This window comes from Phaseolus vulgaris, chromosome 11 (assembly GCF_051622355.1).
Source record: "Phaseolus vulgaris cultivar YP4 chromosome 11, ASM5162235v1, whole genome shotgun sequence".
Classification (NCBI taxonomy): Eukaryota; Viridiplantae; Streptophyta; class Magnoliopsida; order Fabales; family Fabaceae; genus Phaseolus; species Phaseolus vulgaris.
Genome location: NC_143508.1, coordinates 36,573,554 through 36,593,430, shown reverse-complemented (window position 1 = coordinate 36,593,430; position 19,877 = coordinate 36,573,554). Strand labels below are relative to the sequence as shown.

At 36.3% G+C, this 19,877-nt stretch overlaps 1 protein-coding gene and 1 non-coding gene across 2 annotated transcripts; one reads left to right on the top strand and one right to left on the bottom strand.

Moving 5' to 3' along the window:
- The first annotated feature begins 6,024 nt into the window (after positions 1 to 6,024).
- Positions 6,025 to 6,126, top strand: LOC137812041 (small nucleolar RNA R71). The gene has a single exon (XR_011081226.1). It is a non-coding gene; the product is annotated as a small nucleolar RNA R71 (small nucleolar RNA).
- Positions 6,127 to 12,540: 6,414 nt separating this feature from the next.
- Positions 12,541 to 18,895, bottom strand: LOC137820269 (autophagy-related protein 18f). The gene is made up of 8 exons (XM_068624254.2): positions 17,880 to 18,895; positions 15,745 to 16,209; positions 15,236 to 15,667; positions 14,667 to 14,900; positions 13,757 to 14,551; positions 13,485 to 13,654; positions 12,924 to 13,286; positions 12,541 to 12,742 (listed from the first exon to the last, which is right to left on the bottom strand). Exons 1-7 carry the CDS (start codon positions 18,198 to 18,200, stop codon positions 12,926 to 12,928), a joined length of 2,778 nt encoding a protein of 925 aa, XP_068480355.1. The 5' UTR covers positions 18,201 to 18,895; the 3' UTR covers positions 12,541 to 12,742; positions 12,924 to 12,925.
- Positions 18,896 to 19,877: the final 982 nt, after the last annotated feature.

Below are 19,877 nucleotides of genomic sequence, written 5' to 3'. Positions count from 1 at the left end.
GGGCATTCAAGCTTGGCAAATCTCTAGGCCAAGCAGCACAGGACCAGATCGTCGAGGTCATAGCACGGCATCTGGATGCCTTCGCATGGTCCGCCTCGGACATGCCAGGCATAGACCCAGACTTCCTGTGCCACCACCTCACCATAGACCCCAAGGTCAGGCCTATCCACCAGAGAAGAAGGAAGTTCAATGAAGATAGGCAGCATGTCATTAAAGAAGAGACGAAGAAGTTGTTGAGCGCCGACCACAAAAGGGAGATCCAGTACCCTGAGTGGTTGGCCAACGTGGCCTTGGTGAAGAAGGCCAACGGGAAGTGGAGAATGTGTGTTGACTTCACCGACCTCAACAAAGCATGCCCGAAGGACTCCTATCCTCTACCAAGCATCGGTGCCTTGGTAGACAGTGCATCGGGCTGCAAGATGCTCAGCTTCCTGGATGCTTTTTCTGGGTACAACCAGATCAAGATGCACCCCAGGGACGAGTGCAAGACAGCGTTCATGACAGAGCTATCTTGCTACTGTTACACAGTGATGCCTTTCAGGCTGAAGAACGCAGGCGCCACCTACCAGAGGCTGATGGACAGAGTGCTCGCGCCCATGATAAGGCGAAGTGTGCAAGCTTTTGTGGACAACATGGTGGTGACCTCACAGGTAAAAGATCAACATGTGGTTGACTTAGAGAGCTATTTACAACAATAGCTAAGTACAGACGGAAACTGAACCTCGAGAAGTGCGTGTTCAGGGTGGAGGCTGATAAATTCTTGGGTTTCTTACTCATTGAGCGTGGGATAGAATTGTGTGGGCTTACCACACCACTCCCCAGTCCACCACCAGAGAGACACCCTTCAACTTGGTGTATGGTTCGGACGCATTGATTTTAGTGGAGATCCAGGAGAGCTCGCCACGCTTCCTGAACTTCGTGGCTGAAGAGTCAAACAAAGAAAGAAAGGTGAACCTGGACCTACTGGATGAAGTCAGGGAGGAAGCAAGAATCAAAGCTGAAGCATTGAAGAGAAGGGTGGAGTACAAGCACAGCTCGAAGCTGAAGCCTCGCCAGTTCCAGGTTGTCGACCTGATGATGCGGAAGGCCCACCCGTATCAGCTGGAGAACAAGCTGCCCCCAAGTGGACTAGTCCTTTCAGAGTGACAGAGGCCCTTTGGAATGGAGCGTACAGGCTTGAGACGCCGGAGGGAGGCGCGATTCCTCGTACATGGAATGCGACCAACCTCCTTGCCTTTGAGCGAAGACGAGGTCAGTTTCGAACCCGTTCCCTTGCGTTAGAGGTCTCGAGAATGGGAAAGGTAGGTTCGTAGAGAACACCCCCCCCCCCCCCCTCGAGTGAGAATGCCAAGGTTGAACAAGATGGTTCACCAGTGAAATCCTCCTCGCCTTTGAGTGAAGATGAGGTCAGATACGAACCCGTTCCCTTGCGTTAGAGGTCTCGGGTGTGGGGAAGGTAAGTCCACGGAGAACACCTCCCCCCTCGAGTGAAAGCGCTAAGGTTGAACGAGGTGGTTCATCAGTGAAATCCTCCTTCATGAGGTCAGTTCAGGTTAGTATGTAAACCCCCGCTACCTAATGAAGAGTATGCGGTAGAATGGGGTAGGGAAGCGTGCTACCTAAGGTTCAAGCGTTTGCCGAGGGCATTGTTGGAAGCATTAACACGAAGTGCAACAGTTAATGATCAGAGACGAAGAACGCAAGTTAAGCGAAATAGAAGAGTAGCATTCAAACAGATCAAGATCGAGGAAGTTAAAACAGTTAAAGATTTGAGGCATCTAAACAAACAGTTGCAAGTAAATAAAGCATTCATAAATAAAAGAGGAATTGTTTGCTGGGAGACCAAATACAGCTTAGGATGGTGGTGCCTTGGGCACAATATGCCCATCCACAACATGATTCGACGTCGCGAAGGGCGAGGCGTCCATCTCAGGGTGCGCACTTGCAACCTGAGCAAGGGCGTCCTCGAACCCCGCAGCGTACGCATCGATAACGTCCTCAATCAGGTCAGCCTCAGCTTTCTTGAAGTTTTCAGCCTGTTGGGTGAGCTCCGCCTCATGTTCCCCCCTTGATTCTGCAACCCCCTGCGCAATAAAATTATTAAGATAGTCAGTCTCCTAAGTATTGATTCCTCACATATTTATAAAAACTTCGTATCATATGTTGATAGCAATTAATATTTCAAATCTATTCCTAACATTTAAATATGTTAAGCATTATCATTTAAGCTAGATGCTTAGAAGTATTTTTCAGTCAAATCTAAGGATCAAAATCATGATAAAACAAGCACTAAGAATAAAATGACAATACCAATAATCAATCAAGAACAAAATATTATGTTTAAATATCACCTTAGTACATAAAGGGTTTCAATAGATTACTCGCAATCCCAAAGGGTAGAATTAGCCACTCATGTTGGACATTACAAGCATGAAAAGCAAGAAAAGAAGATTCAGGAGGATGTTTCTCCTTGACGGTTGCCTCCTCTAGTGTTTTCTATCACCTCCTATTCTCCCAATAATGTCTATGGTTATGTCTCATGCCTCATACTTAACCTAGTTGGGTGTGGGCTAAGTGACTTGTCGCCTAGGCGTGATTAGGCTCGCTTGGGCGAGTTGGACAAGAAAAAGCTCAACTTTTCTGTAGTGATCTTGCCTGAGCGTGATTGGGCTCGCTTAGGCGAGTTCCTCTAGAGTGCTTCTGGCTTAGGCGAGTTGGGGCAAATGTTTTAGCATTCGAGCTTTCCTTTTTCATCTTGTATATTCCCCTTTAGCCCTTTTATCTTCATTTTCGTCCAGAATCCTGAAATTAACACAAATTTGGGAATAAATCGTTCTTATTCATATTATAATCACAAAATATGTAAAAAAAATTTAAATTAATAAATTAGGGGTTAAATTATAGTTATTTTATCAATAAATATCCATAAGTGCTTGTCTTTTAATATGAAAAATTACTGAAATATGACACTTATCAACTCCCCCCAACCTAAAATCTTGTTTGTCCTCAAGAATAGTAAATGAATATAAATAAATCATATTTGAATTTAAATATCAAAACTGCTTTATTCACTAAAGAATAAATTAAGTTAGAAACTTATGTTGCTTCCAACTTTAAGTATAACAAAATATAGATACAATCAACTTCTAGGGGATCATATACTAAAACAATAAAATGACAATTCATCAATGAATTTCTTCTCATATGCTCACAAGTAAGTGTTTCTCTCTATTTTCATTGAATCCTATGAAATCACAGTTTCTTTTCATTTCATCTTGATATCACAATCATATTAAAAACATGAATCTTAAGGTTTTTTACAAGTTTATAATGAGGTTGGGTTTCCAAAAATTATTGGTTTTTTAGATAACAAAATGCACATTTTAAAGAACTAGAACCAACATATATATATATATATATATTGAATCTATGTTTTCCTTCCTTACACATGCTAATGGGTAGGAAAATATATCACTCAAGGTTTAGGGTGCAATAATAACAAAAATTCTTGGCTCAAAAAGGGTTATTAAAAAAATGAATTATATTTAAGAAAAGGTTGACTATTTTGCCCTGGGTTCCTAATTAACACAAAGGTATCAATCGTCTTCATGCTCTTTTATGATGTAACATAAAATAAAAATTAAGCAACCACAACTATTAATTTATCAGTAAATCTCTCAAAACTGTTTAAGGTTCACACACTCACTTGGTTTAATTAGTCTTTTCCTTATTGTTTTGCCATTCTATGTTCTAATCAATCATCCTGTTAATTTTTCATGTATCCTAATTTCAACCATATTTGAATATGGATTCAATCATATTTTATTTTCCAATATGCGTCTAATTCATTTCACTGTTTAATATTCACACACAAATTCTGATTAATATTTTTTTTTCCATAATTCAATTTAATATTGCAATTTTTATTATTTAAGAAAAATAAAACTAGAAAACAAATCAATAATAAAATACAAGAAAATTTAAACAACTGAAAAGAAATAACTAGAAAGATAAAACCATGTTTTTGTTATGCTTTAGTGCTCAGTCTTCTCTTCTTAGCAATTCATCCTTCTCATCTACAACTGTAGATGGTTATGCTTCATCTGTTGTATCTGCCCCCTGAATAATATAATTTGTCCCTAGGCCAAGCTACATAAGCTCTAAACTGATTTGGAGGCCTATAGGGGTTAGGTTGCCCTCAATTACACACTTTTGGACCGTCAAACTAACTCAAGCGAGTTGTATCTCGCCCAGGCGAGATTATATTAGTGGAATCTCGCTTAAGCAATCGTTGTCTCGCTTGGGCAATAGTACTCCAGAGAGAATCCCTTTTTAAATTTCTTAACTCGCCTAGGTGAGCTATATCACACATGAGCGAGTTTCCCTACACAATATTTTTTGAAATTTATGCAAAAACATGAATTTATCAACAAAACTCAAAACAAAAAATAAAATCAACCAATAAAAAATAAAATATACTTATTGCATCTCTCAGTAAGCAATCTTCCCCTGTATTAAAAATTTTCAAACCAAAAATATTAAAAGTTACCTCATCATTTTGAGTTCACACTTTCTACATTCCCTTATCAATATCAATAACAACTTTAGTTGTTTTCATGAAGGGTCTGCCAAGTATTAGAGGAACTTCCATGTCTTCTCCTATGTCCATTACAACAAAATCTACGGGAAATATGAATTTATCCACCTTAACCAGAACATCTTCGAACACACCATATGGATACTTGGTTACTCTATCAGCTAATTGTAATGTCATCTTGGTGGTGTTAATCTCCAAATCGCCTATTTTCTTCAACATAGCTAAAGACATTAAATTTAGACTTGCCCCTAGATCCAATAAAGCCTTATCCACAAATAAAACACCTATGGTTACTGGGATAGTAAAATTTTGTTGGATCTTTAGATTTTAGGGGCAAGTTTTTTTTAATGATAGCATTGCAACCAACCTCCATCTTTATATTCCTTTCATCAATGAAGCTCTTTTCTTTTTTGCCAACTCCTTTATATATTTTTTCACAAGTTGGCCTTTGCTCCAGAGCCTCTGCAAAAGAAATATTAGAATGCAAATTATAAAAAATTGTCTCTCTTTATCTTTTTTTGAAGGAGCATGAGGATATGGTAAATATTTTAAAGGAACACCTTTCCCTTTATTTTCACTCTTTTTTTTCCTCCTAAATCCTATTCTTCTCCCTCTCCATCAAGAAAGCACACTACACCATCCCCTCCTCCTACTATTTTACCACTTTCAATGGTAATTATATTGTGTTGTTCCTTTGGATTGGTTTGTGTGTTGGCTAAAAACTGACCACTATGTCTCTCTGCCAATTGTTTGGCAATTTTTCCTATCTGCATTTCTAAATTTCTGATTGCCTCCATATTGTTCTCTTGACTGGCTAGAGCAGCTTTCATGAAATTTTTCAAGGTATCTTCAAATTTGTTCAATCTTTCAGGAACTAAAGGACAGAGGGGTGGTTATTGTTGGAAATGACCTTGCTTGTTAAATGGACCACTATCTTGTTTCCACCCAAAATTTTGATTCTTATTTCTTTTCCAACCTTGAGAATAATTATTATTGCTTTCCCTGATTGCCCATGTAATCTACTTTTGCTTCATATGAATTATTTTGGTAAGAACAATGACCATTGGGATGATCACCTCCATAAAAAATCATACCTTATTGATTGATTTTGACTCTGAGAAGATTGCACAACTTGTAATTGTTGTGGTAGTTTAGCTATTTGTGGAGCTAATGCCTCAAGTTGTTGTGTCAAATTTTTGTTATGAGCCAAAAGTGCATTTGAAGTATTATGATCCATCATCCCCTTCTTTAGCTCATTTTGTCTATCATTTTGGGCTTGATAATATGTTGATGCCAATGCATCAATAATCTTTGTTTTTTTCTCTGTGTCAATCACCATCATTGTACCACCAACTGTAGCATGTAGAAGCATCTTGGTATCAAATTTGAGACCCTTATGAAAGATGCTCAATTGAGCAATGTCTTCAAACTCATGATTTGGAAATTTTCTCATCATCACCTTGATTCTCTCCCATGTCTCACAGAAGGCTTCATCCGCTCCTTGTTTGAACATAGAAATATCTGAATTTTCTTTAATATAGTGAGATAATGGAAAAAAAATATTTGTAAATTTTTTTCCTCTACATCCTTCCAACTAGTGAGACTCTAATTTGGATGTGATTTGAGCCATTCTTTAGCCTTTCCTGCCAATGAAAAGGGAAAGAAACACATATAAACAACTTCAATACCACTTGATTGAAAGCCCATTACTCCCTCCAATTCATAAAATGTAGACAAATGTGTATATGGATCTTCATGGTCCATTGTTGTAAATTGATGGGAACTGATTTTTATCTCCTAGGCCTTGGTGGTAGAAGGTACTGCAATACTAGAAAAATTCCTTGGCCCCTGCTACATGGCATAATCTCCAAGTGTTCTCTTAGGAGGTGGTGTTTTCTCTTTAGCCATGTTATTTTATTCCTGAGAAATACTAATGGGAAAGGAAGAAGTGATTGAGGATTCTTCTCTAGTGTCTCCTTGTTTTCCTTTTCTCTTTGTCTCCCTGTTTCTTCTAGCTGCCTTTTCAATCTCTTATTCAAATAATAATTGGTCTTTGTTAGCTTCCTTTTAATATCAAATAAGACAACTCACTCAAGGATTAGCACAAGGAATCACTAACAGTAAAAAAATAAACTTTTAAAAATCAAAATTGAAAGCAAATAAAAAAATTCAAAATAAATATGAAAATAAAATAAAACAAATATGTAAATAAAAAAAATTAAAACAATAAAGAAAACAAAAACAATTAAAATATTCACAAAATTTAAGAATTTGTACTCAAAATTTAAATTGTTCCCCGACAACGACGCCAAAAACTTGATGACTATTTTTCTGCAAGTGTACCATGTCAGAAGTAGTAATTTGTCCCAAAGGACGAATATCAAACCAACAAGGAACAATAGTATAAGATTCAATAAATAGAAAACAGGTTTTTTCCTTATAGCAGAAGTTGTCACAGTCAATCATGAACGTTGTTTTTCCTTATCTCATGGTTGCATCTAGATTTGATTGTATCCAGAGTGTGCATCCAAAAAACCTTAAGATATTGTGGTCAGTCGCTCCATCTGTTAGGCGTTCGATGCTTGGTAGAGGGTAAGAATCCTTCAGACAGGCTTTGTTAAGGTTGGTGTAATCAATGCACATTCTCCATTTGCCATTTGACTTTTTAACCATGCCACATTAGCCAGCCAGGTGGTGTAGTGTGCTTTCTTGATAAAGCCAACTTTTACTAATTTTTTTGCCTCTTTTCTTTGCCCATCTTGCGTTTCTTTTGGGCAATAGGTTTGGCCTCTTTGTAGACGGAAAGGCGATGTGTAATGATGTCCGGACTCACTCTGGGCATATCTGAAGTTGTCCAAGCAAACAAATCAGCATTATCAATTAATGTTTGGCTTATCTGTTTACTGTCGTTCGGCTTCAAGGAAGTCCCCATGTGTGTTACATGTTCTTCATCAAGTAGGGATAACGGGCGAAGGTAGTTCGATGCGGGCCTCGTCCAGCCAATGGTCAAAGTCGACCAAAGCAACCATATGCTTTTTATTTGGGGATTTCTTTCTCGTGACCAATCTTTGATCGACCCTCTAGATCCTGGCAAGCGTCCTCTTCTTCCAGTTGATCGTCCGCGCGGCGATGCCCTATAAAGTCGACTAGTTGGTTCGACTTTTATGCTTGCGACTCAACATTCGCGAGTTGTTTTTTGATCAACATGGACAATAACCATGTCACCTACTTTCAAAGGAAAGTTCATTGCAAGGTGTGGAGTGGACACTATTGCTTTCAGACAGTTAATGGACGAACGACCAAGCAATATATTTTAGGAAGTGTTTGCATTTACCAGAAGGTATCTGATTTTTATGGTTTTGCAAAGATATCTACCTTCTTCGAATGTGGTATACAAGTTGATGAAACCTCGCGTGTCCACTCGTTCTCTGGAAAACCCAACAATTTGATCGTCATAGGGTTGGTTTTCTGATTATGGAATCCCATTTGTTTTAAGTCTTCCAGTACAAAATGTCGACCGAGCTGCCTTGATCCACCAAGACCTTGGTGATGGCAAATTTATTGATCTCTACGGTGATGACTATGGGATCGTCTTGAGCAGGATCGATAACAGTAAAATCGTCATCTGTAAAAAGAATTGGGGGAATTCTCGGTTAGTCCTGAAGGTGCTTCTTACGGGCGGAACTGGAACACCCTTCCTCTGCAAATCCTCCAACGATAGTATTTATCTGCCCACACAATGTTTGGGACTTCTTCTTTCTAGAGAAGAACTTCGATGTGATCGTCCCTCCCTTCAATTACTACCTCCGTGCGGGGTTCCGTTGACGATGGTATTTATGACCTCGCGGACGTCGCGTCTCGAACAATCGTCCACCGAGGACTTTCGCTTTGAGGCCAACCTCGTCGTACAGGACTTTTGCTCCTTCTTTGTTGTTTGATAGGGCGTTGGTCATCTTCAAAACGACATGATCCTTCTCGACCACGTCGTATGTACTGATCCTTCCGCTTTCTGGAAGGGTACCTTTCCCTTTGTGGGGGATTGATACGAGCTCCTGTTTGTTTGAACAAACTTGCGCAAATAATTGACTTATATAAGCTCCTCTATTTTGTCCTTCAGTGCTAGAGTGCCTTCGGTCGTATGTATGAAGTTACGATGGTACCGACAATGTTTGGACATATCGACATTTCTCGGACTTTGTAACTTTTTCAAGGTCAGGAGTAGTTCTGCCTGTAAGGCTTCATCCATGATTTTATCCCTCACAACATTTAATGTGGTATAAGTATGGAACCGAGGACATCGGTTTTCCCTGAATCAGTCAAATCGATCGGTCGTGGATCGGTTTTCCCGATCATTCTCCTTTCCCTTATCTCCTCCACTTTCAGCCCGAAAACTTTTGTGGAAATTGCATAACTTCTCAATTTGCATGAATTTGGTGGCCCAAATTCGCAATTCGTCAAGATTCTTGACCAGTTTCTTTATCAGATTATTGGTGAACTAGCCGGGTTGGAGCGCCGAAATCAAGTGATACATGGCTATTTATGGCATGAAGGTTTTGATGCTTAGAGAGACTTTGCTAAATCTCTCCATGAATGTATGCAAGGGTTCCCCCTTCTCCTGCCTGATGTTGAGGAGAGCTATGGATGACATATGGTGTGGTCGATTTGTTGCGTATTGAGTGTTGAACTTTGCTGATAGAGTTTTAAAACTGTCCACCGAGTTTGGTGGGAGTTAGGTAAACCAACTGAGCGCCCCATCCTGGAGAGAAGTGGGAAGACCTTACACCATACTGCCTTGTTTGTGGTGTAGAGATTCATCTATGTTTTGTAAACATTCAGGTGCTCGTCCGGATTTGTGGAACCATCATAGAGTTTGATGTTGAGTCTCTTCCATTTGGAAGGGAACTATGCCACCATGATTTCGTCAGTAAAAGGATGTCCTTTTGGACCATCATCATCATTGGTCGTGCGAGCCTGCTCGGTTTGTCGAGACGCCTGTTGAGTTTGCGTTCGAGTAGTCACCATGTTTTCCTAATTAGTGTGATTGCCCGACCAAGATTGCTCTCCTCGATCGGTTCCGTTGAGTTTTCGTTTCAATTCTTTGTTCTTCTCTTTGAGAAGGCGCACTTCTTCTTCTTCATCCGTTGATCTTCGATGCCTTTTTTACGCATCTCCTCCATTTCTTTTTTGAGTGTTTTGAAACATGGCAATCTGCTCTTCAGTGATCTGATCGTTGTTGCATGCGTTCCTTGTTGACACCATTGTTGCTTGCTTGAAATTGAATCCTATCTCGGCACCACGGTGGGCGCCAATTGTACCTGTATAGGTAAAGTGGGCTTAGATGTTAGAATATATGGCTTTAAACGAGAGGGGGGGTGAATAGTTTAAAGAGGGTTTTTGTAAACTTTTAAGCATAGAATGAAAATACTTCAAGAAAACCTTGATTAAGAAATCAGTTTTTCAAAACATAAAGCAAAAGGCACAATACTAGTAAAAACAATCAGTTGTTTTAACGAAACAATCGATTGTTTATACCAGTTAACAAATATCAAAACTGAATTTAAAGAGTTAGGGATAGAGAGATTGCACACAGAAATTTATACTGGTTCACTTCAAATCCAGAGCTACATCCAGTCTTCTCAGAAACCCTGAGGAAATCCACTAAGCAATCACAACTTGATCACTTACACAACAACCAAGAGAATGACCTTAAACACCTCAAGAAACACACTCTTCTTGGCCAACACACCAACATCAAGATTGTTGATATTGATCCCCTCAAGAACACACAGCCAATCTCAGCAAACACAGAAACGAAACTTGTTTCACAGAGTACAAGGATTACACTTGTTACAGAAGATAATCTGAAATCAATACAAGCAGAATCCTATTCCACAGACTTTGATCAATCACAAAGTTTCAGCAATCTCAGCTCTTTGAAAAACTCAGAAAACTCTATTCAAAATTCTAGTTTTACAAATCTGTTTTTCTGAATATATTCAAAGATGTAGTTTGTTATCAAATCTTAACAAACTCTTAAATTGCATTAAAAGATTGGTCAAAGCATTTAATGACTGGAGCATAAGCAGTTAAATCATTTAAAGCTCAGTCAAAGATAAAACAGTTTTTCTGTTATGGTCCCAAAACAAACAATCGGTTGTTTCTTCGAATCAATCGGTTGTTTTGGTTCTTAACAATTCAACCATTTCAAAAACAGTTTTCAATCTTTTCTCAAAACATCTAAGTATAAAGAATCAGTTGTTTCGACAAAACAATTAGTTGTTTTAACTTAGTTTGAAAACATTTTACTTTCACAAAGATTGAGATGCTTATGCTTTAGATTCGATCAAGGGGTGGATTACAATACTCAAACTACCCCAGAACTATACTAAACCAGCACAGCAACACCAAGCACAGCCAAGGCTTCAACATCCTTCAAAGAGTTTGGATTCTTCAAAGCTTGAACACCACTTGGTTCAACATTAGATAGTACCTGGATCTGATTGTACAATTGCTTATGTGTCGATTGTCTCCTTGTTCCTTCCTTCATGTCTCCTCCTCTAACTGTTGGTGCTCGATCGGGGATGACTAGAAAAAGGTATTCCGACGATAAGTAAGTACTCTATGTATATTTGTAAAACTGATTAAAGCGTACCTTACACCTCTGTCAATGGTTTATTTATAATGTTCAATCAAGGGCCTTTGTTATGATGGGTCGAATATTAGTTGTTAACTGATGTGTATGGTGATCCCTGATTTATAGATAGATATATTGATATATCTATATATTTAATATTTGGAGAATATCTTCAATATCTTTCAGTTAATCAGTGCTTAGTTGATTTCTTGGATATGTCACCCGCATTAAGTAGGCATGATTATGACCCATAAAGAATTTTCATAACTGTCATTGCTGTCATTTATTAAGTGATAAGTACTTTAAAGTGTGTTTTGACACGATCGCCAAGTGGATTACTCGTCCGATACCCGTACAATTTACATACCATCTTTTACATAAACTATTTACATATACTTTATTGAAATTATTTAATATTAAATTTATTCAAATAAAATAACATATCTTCTGTTGAACTAGGCTGAAAATTGATAGATTAATATAGAAAAAAAGAAATTAAAAATATATTAATATAGAAAAAAAGGAATTAAAAATCAATTTTCAACGTGTTAAGAAAAATACTTCTTTAGAAAAATATTTTTCGATGAAAAATTCTTGATGCAATATTATTTTGACATTCTCCTTAAAAATTGTAAGAAAACTACATTTTTTTTGTCATTTTGTTTTTAATTCAAACTTCTTACTTTTAAAAAGCGATATTTTATATCATTGAACCCAAGACGTAAATATTATCATATAATAGTTTTGTATACATAATTTTTAATATTAAAAACTTGTAAAATATGCCACTTTTAATTTTAGTGTTATCAAATTAAGAAATTATAATTCTTTAATATTATCTTATACATTATTTAACTAATACAATTATTTTTAATATCAAATTAATCATAGTTCTTGAACCTTGTACTACTTAAGGATGAGTTTGATAGCATGGAAAGAGAGATGGAGAAAATAAAAGAGTGAAAAATATGAAAAGTATTGGAGATCTCACATTACTAGAAATGGAAATATTTCATTGTATATAAGTGGGAGTACAGACCTCATCCCATAAGCCGATTGTATATAAGTGGGAATACAAACCTCACCCCATAAACCGATTTTATGAGATTGAGTCCACTTCGTAACAGAAACCAATCCACACAACTATCTTATAAAAAACCAATGTAATTAAATAGAATGAAAGGCAAAAGATAAGATACAAGGTGGTGCTATTATTTACACTGGATATTACAACTGAATTGAATCCTTAGTAGAAGTGTAAAGTGGTAGAATATGGAAGCATCCTTACTTTCTTTACACATTCATTCTATTAAGAAAACTAAATCCATCAAAGCTAATTATTTATTATATGAATTTATCTGTTATTTACAAAGTCAACTGAAGAATCCCAATGTAATATCCACATTTTGGTATAGCAGTCAAGCCCTTACAACTCAAACTTCTCTATACCTCTTCAACTATAACCAACAAAGTTAACAGCCCCCGGTGCGAAATGAAAGAATATTTCATGCCTATGAAAAGAAAGAAAATTACATTCAATTATTAGCAACCATAGCTCAATTACACATATAAACAGCCAGACTATTGGTCAGTAATATCACAAATATTTGATCGATTTAGTAAATCAATTTAATTATGTCAGAAACTAATGTTTTGACAAATCTATATCAGAAATTAAAATATAACTACTACCTTCAATCAAAATCCCCTTCTTTTTCTTCATGGGGATTCTCCAGTTTCAGGCCTTTTCTGTCACTATTTACAAACATGTGATGAACATCCATCTCTATGTGCCCTCTTCTATTATTTACAGTCTCTGGCCTAGTATCTGGTTTAAGGGTGTTATTGTTATTTACAAGACCCTCTGCTTCTGCTGGAATCGAACCCTCATCCCACTCATTTCCTTCAAAGCCACCATTAAATTCAGCAATATTTCCACCAGAATTAGTCATACAACCAGGAGATCTACTCCCTGGTGAAATCCTTCCCTTTTCAAACAACTTAGAATTTTGATGCAAAAATGGTGCATTCAACTTGTTTTCCACAGCAGGAGTCCTGTAAGAAAATATTTTTTTCATTTATATAAGTAAACTGTCTCCTTGAATGCAGAGAGTTAATGGAAAAACAATAGAAGCTTTTGAAAGTGAGGAAATGTCATTACAACCAAATAATAAAGAGCACGCAATATCCACAGCCCAAACCTTTTGGCCTACCTAATAATAACTAACAAGTAGACTAATTAGTCAATCGAACCTTGTATATTGAAATTTTGAAGTCTGAATAAAGTCAAGAATTGGAACCAAGTCTTTCAACCTAGCTTCTATCACGCGAGTCGGGATCTTTTCAATCTCAAATTCCCCTCCAGAAGCAGCCTTTTCATCCATCATCAAAGTATCCTCTTTAGCCACTGAATGAAAATATATCTGGTCGGAAACAGAATCACATGTTTAAATGTCAAACTTTCAAGCATTATAATGTTTTAAAAACATTAAAAAATTGCATTCTCAAGTTTTAAGATAACACACCTCAGTCTTTGCCCACAATGGTGTCTTAGCTTCATGCATTTGCAGTTCAGCTTCTGAAATATACAAATGATGTTCTTTCTCAGAACATGAATTTAATTTCACAGATACATTCTTCATTTTAGGGCTGATGATATTATCTTTTACGTCCTCCGAATATACTTTATCGATGTCTGAAACTCCATTGTCTCCATAAATGTCGATATTTTCTTCTCCCTCTCTCCAACTATATCTTCGATTTATATTCCACTTCTTGATAGGCTCAACAACTACTCTTGCATCAGTCAGAGGGGCAGACTCATGTGCAGGCACTAATCCAGAAACAACACCTGAATCTTGACAGTTAATTGTCTGCAGAGCATATTGTATCATTGAACCTGTGGATGTAAAGACAAATAGATGATACTTTTCCTTGGAATAGTTCCCATTAACGTCCAAGGTACTTCTGCCTTCAAAATTATGGAAAGAAGAAGCAATAGCCCCAGAAGCAGCACCAGTTACCGTGCTTCTCCATCCATTAGATCCATTCCTAATTCTGCTTACAGCAGAGAGTGTGATCGGAGGACCAGCAGCACAGAAGCTCTGCCGTTTACAAATTTCTACAGCTGAACTACGAGGCCAATGAACTGCTTGATTAGGCATAACATTCAAACCATCTTTTTCTGTTAAACTATTGTCACATGACAGAATATTTACAGGTCCTCCTTGAGGATTTATAGCAAACAGATGGCTAGTGCCCCTTGAGGAACTAATCATAATCCACCTGGTATCAATGCTAAAACTAATATCTTGAATAACCTGAAAAGTCAAACACAGATTTAGAAAAGGTCTCGACCACTTATTGATGCATTTTGAAAATAAAAAATGAACAAGTATTATTCCAAAGAAAGACTGGGCAGGAAGATGAACTCACTGCATTTGTCAAGCCTCGTTGCAGCCTGTAGAGATGAACATAAGAAGGGGCAGCATCAGATGCAGACACTGTCTCATATCCAGGCATTATCTTAAAAACATTAATGTTATGCCCCTGAACAGAAGCAGTCACTAAGATGGTCCCACTAGGATCAAAGCATAAAGCTGAAATGGAACTCTTGTGGGCTTGAAATTGGGCAACGACATTTTTACTGACTATATCTCTTACAATGACCTGAAAGAGAATAATAAGTTATGATAGTAAAATAAAAATATTAACAGTATTAGCATCAGTTGCCATATTGTACAAGAGTAACCAAGACCAAAATATACATGCAAGAATCCAACTTGAGATGATACACAGTGCAAAACTCTTGAGCAATTGAAAAATTGTACTAGACTGTCATTTTCAGAACGACAACTATGTTTGCAACAGTATTTGAGCCAATAGTAAGGAAAGACCAGGTGTGTACAACCAAAGACAGGGAAGATGCTGTCATAGAAGATAATCAAGCACATATGTGTAGAATTACAAGTGAATGAAAAATTATTACAAAGAACCATTATTACCATCCCAACACTTTCCACATCTGTTGAATGGCCATGAATGATTCCATTTCCTTTTGTGCTAGAATTTACAGATTGTATAGAACCACTGTTATCTGGGAGAAGTTCTGAGCAGTAACCAGAAAGCTTCTTGTACCCCATATCTCCAAGGGTCACAATCCCAGCAGCAAGATGCTTGCTAGACTCTTTGGCATAGTGTGCAACCAAGCTCCCATTTGAAGAAAAACCAGGAAAGCTTGCAGAAGGTGTCAAATGGTGTGGACTGACACGCCCAGAAGAGGCTATTACAGCAGGACTTCCACTATAGGCCAGCCATCTAGGACCCACTGCCAGTGGTCCAAATCCAATGCCTCCCGAACCAGGATAACTCATTGCTATAGGATTGGTATGTAAAATATACTCCCTTACTAAAGTTGTGGGAGAAAAACAGTGTATCTGCAAAATAAAGATACCATTAAACATTAGAGTAAAACAAATTTAGAGGAACTTAACATAGATATTAGAAAGTGTACCTGGGTGGAAAGAGAAACAGCAACTACTCGAGAACTACATCTTACAGAATAAACAACTGATCTAAAGTTTAGTGTATGAATATATGATTGAGACCTCATAGAATAAAATTGAACAGTAGTTGGCAGATAGTTTCCATTCACTTGGTCATGGTGGTTTAAAGTGCCCCCATTGCAAGTGGCAACCAAACCCTCACGTATATTGCCTCCTCCTGCCAAGAAATCATTCACACATACAGCCAACAATGGACGCTTGTCTACAAACTTGTCCTCCAGTTTCTTCAATACAGTTGGACTTGGTACCATTTGCATAAAAGAAACAGGGCCATCGTTTCTGGAAACTAGGTCACAGACATTATTTGAATCATCAACATCCAAAACCTGGAAGCCAGACCAATAGCCTAGAAGAAGTACTTGTCTAATAACTTCTCCCTGGCCCTCTAATGTGTCAAACCCAGCCCAAATAACCTATACATATTTGGAAGTAATTGAAAATTGTCACCTCAATCTTAACACCAAATTGAAATATGTAACAAAGAAAAAAGAAAAATAATGTACCAAATTTCAATATTAAATAAGTAACTAAGCAAACAGAAATCAGAGCCAAAAGCATGAAAGGGCAGATAAGAAAATCATATATAGAATACGTCCCTCCTAAACAAACATCCATTTAACATAAGGAAATAAATATATGAAATATAAGAATAGGTGGCACCATTTATACAATGGCAAAAGATTAAAAGGCCCAATAGTTCCAAAACATAAGGATACTTGGTAAATAATAAATTACATAAGAACATTAAATCTATCACACAATACTACCAAAAAGTCCAGCTTTGTTATTTTTACTTCAGAAACTGTCACATTAGAAAGAACTCATGGGTGCATTTGATGGATGTTCAGCGACATCACACACAGAACAGAACAGTACATTTAGTTGAGTAAAAGCACTATGTCTAGTATCTGATGGTTGATGCACAAAACAGTGGAGCTAAATTCTTACAGTGATACTATGCTACAATTTAACATTGCTAGAGTACAGATCTCATATCTGTAATGAGGTTTCTTTGGTAGAACAGCTAATTTGGAATAAATATTACGCATTTCACTATTTGGTGTATAGCTCATGGTCCTCTAGAGGGTTTTTTTCCAACAGATTGTGCAGCTTAGATCCCTTTGTGTTTTTTCCTCCATATTGGTCCACTTATAAGTTAGGGAGAATCCCTAGTCAACAAATTTCATTGTAATGTTTTCCTCTCTTAATTAATTTCTTCTATTAGAAAGCAAAAAAAAATATATATACCAATTGGATGCCTCTTTCCAATAAATAACCCACTCCTTGATAAGAAAATTCATAAAACCTGATTAGCAAAATACACTTTATGTTTCTTTCTTAATAAAACCTATTCTAAATTTCATCTTTTAAGACATTCTGTTTGACTGGGGGTTGCTATTGAATGAACATTGCAAGCATGCTCAAGAACTTTACAAACTAGAGGCCATATACCCCAACAAGTGCACTCCTGCTGACCTACTGGGATAAATGATGACATCCTCATTGCCATAAGAAATTGCACATATAGATGTTCAATTATTAAAAGAACGTACACGACACTTCTATATGTGAAAACTAGCATGCAACAAATTCAAAATAATAATTATTACTAAAGGAACTGAAAAAAAAATCATAGTCATCACTCATCGTATCTAAAGTATAAATATCTATTCTGTACAGTGCAAGTTTGCACTTCAAAGAGTAAAACTCAAATGGTAAGAGAATCCAATCTGACAATCAGGTGCTTGTATTTTAAAATATCTAATCCGTTAATTCTCCCATATTTAACTTCAAACTCTACCCTGTACACCTTGCATCTGACATGAGATCCTCCCAAGAATGAACTAACAGTAACAACAATTACTCCTCAACTTGAATTGCATAAACTATGTTTGGGAAAACCAAATCCAATTGGACAAGATAGAATGAGCAATAAAAGCAAATAATTAATCTAATTCCAATCCACAAATATCTTATGTCATGAATACAAGGAAGCAAGCTGCAATTCATAAAATTGACAGCCATGATGAGCAAGCAAGTTACTATTTTCTAGTTCCACAAGTTATAGGTCACTCATACATACCCGATCACGGTCAGCAACATCATGCTTATCCAAAATCGATGATGCAAAAGAGGCAGCAGCTGACCGAGCAACGGTAGAAGCACCAGATGAAACAATCTTCAGGTAACCAGAGAAAGTACGAAAGGAGCCGGGAATAAAGCCATTGCTGTTGGTTTTACCACCAGTACCAGCAGCAACACCTCCATGAAGAAGGTGCCGTTGTTTCTGGCCATCATTTCTACTCATCCCCAAAACCAAAGAGATGAAAATAACAGCTATCCACAAACACAACAACAAAAGGGTCACCACTGATTCTTCAAATCCACCCTTAAATTCAATCATCACACCCTTCCTCCACCATCAAGAACCAAAACAAAAAGATCCTCTTTTTGAAAAAATAAGGCAAAAATCAGTTTTTTTTTAACAGATAGATATCCTTAACCTCGCCGAAACAATCCAAATCACAACCACCAGAAAACAAAACTTGCCTCCAAAATATTTCCCCTTCTCCGCGTTTTTTCCCTCGAAACAAAAACACCGAAAAAAACACAACGACAACTAGGGAAACGTTTGGGCAAGACAGAAATTGAAAAATTAAAAACAAAAAGAACAAATTTCAAATTTTTTCCCTTTTTTTCTAACTTTGACTGCAACCCACGAAAATATTAAAAAGTAAAATTCACGGGTTAAGTTACAAATTAAGGATAATGATAAGTATTCCTTATTATCACGAATGAAATAATGATACAAATAGTGGGAAAATAATATGGAATTATTAGTATTAATTAATTAAAAAATATGAGTGACTATTTACTTATACTTGAGAAGATTGATTGCTGATTAAAGCAATGAAAGATAGATAGAATTCGAAAATGAGAATTTAGGGTTTTGGAAAGGAAACCCGGAAATCGCCTGAAAACAGGGAGAGATCAGAGGACAGAGGAAAAAAACAGAAAGGTAGAGGAGAGAGAAAAACAGGATAACAAGGAGCCAAAATTAGATAAAAAAAAATGCATAAATAAAAAGGAACTCCATTCATGGGTTTACGTGTGTCCCTCTCTTTTTCTTTCTTTCCAATATCTCTAATCTTTTTTAATTAAAGATGTTCTTTTTAATTTATCCTGTATATGATCCATTGATGTTAAATTTATAATTTTATATTATAATAACTTGTAATAAATTTTATAAAAATATTTATTGATAAACACATCAGTATAGTTTTATTAAATATAAGTCTATAAAATTCAAAAAACTTATAAGAAAAAAATAAACCACAGATATAAGATAATCAATGTGATTAAGAAAAGTAGGATTGGGAAAAAAAAATATAAACAAACTAAACTATTTTTAATATAATATTTAGAAACTGCATTGAATTTTAATAAATTTCCAAATCTGAAACTGAATTTAGTTTAAATTAAAATAAATGTATTTTTCTTCTCTTCTTTCATAATTTTATTTTCAGTTTAGGATTATATGGTTATAGGAGGAAATATACATAAATCTACAAATGCTTCAAAATCTTTTCAGTTACTTCTATAAAAAGCTTTCATGTTACTTATTAGGGAATTGATTTCTTTGATTGTTGTAAAACTGTTCAATCTTTATAAAATAAGGCGTTGTTAAATTTTTTAACTATGGAATTGAGTTATTTTTTTGTTGTTCTTCATGCTCGATCAATCTTTTTTAGTTTTTTTTTAATCCTTGTTTTTTTTTCTTTGTTTTTAATAAATGGTGATTGGTTTTCTATCAACATTTTTTATTGACATTTTCGATCTTTATTTTTTATCTTGGATTTTGATCGATCTTTTATCTGTTTTACTCTTTACTTTATTATTTTTTTATTAAGAGTGATTGGGTTCATTTTTGTTCTTCCTTTACTCTTCCATTTTACTATTTGTTTTTGCTCAATGTTGCTTTATTGTTATGTAACTTTACGATCCCTAAAACTTAAATAGATTAAGGTGAGTTTTCAAAAGTTTTCTTTTATTTTAATGTTTTTGATTTTATGATGCAATT

Excerpts from the sequence above, each read along its gene's own strand:
- LOC137820269 (XM_068624254.2), bottom strand. The coding sequence starts at position 18,200 with ATGATTGAATTTAAGGGTGGATTTGAAGAATCAGTGGTGACCCTTTTG. Across the intron at positions 14,901-15,235 it reads ATGTGGAAAGTGTTGGGATG|GTCATTGTAAGAGATATAGT; the intron begins GTAATAATGGTT and ends ATTCTCTTTCAG. Across the intron at positions 14,552-14,666 it reads AACGAGGCTTGACAAATGCA|GTTATTCAAGATATTAGTTT; the intron begins GTGAGTTCATCT and ends TTGACTTTTCAG.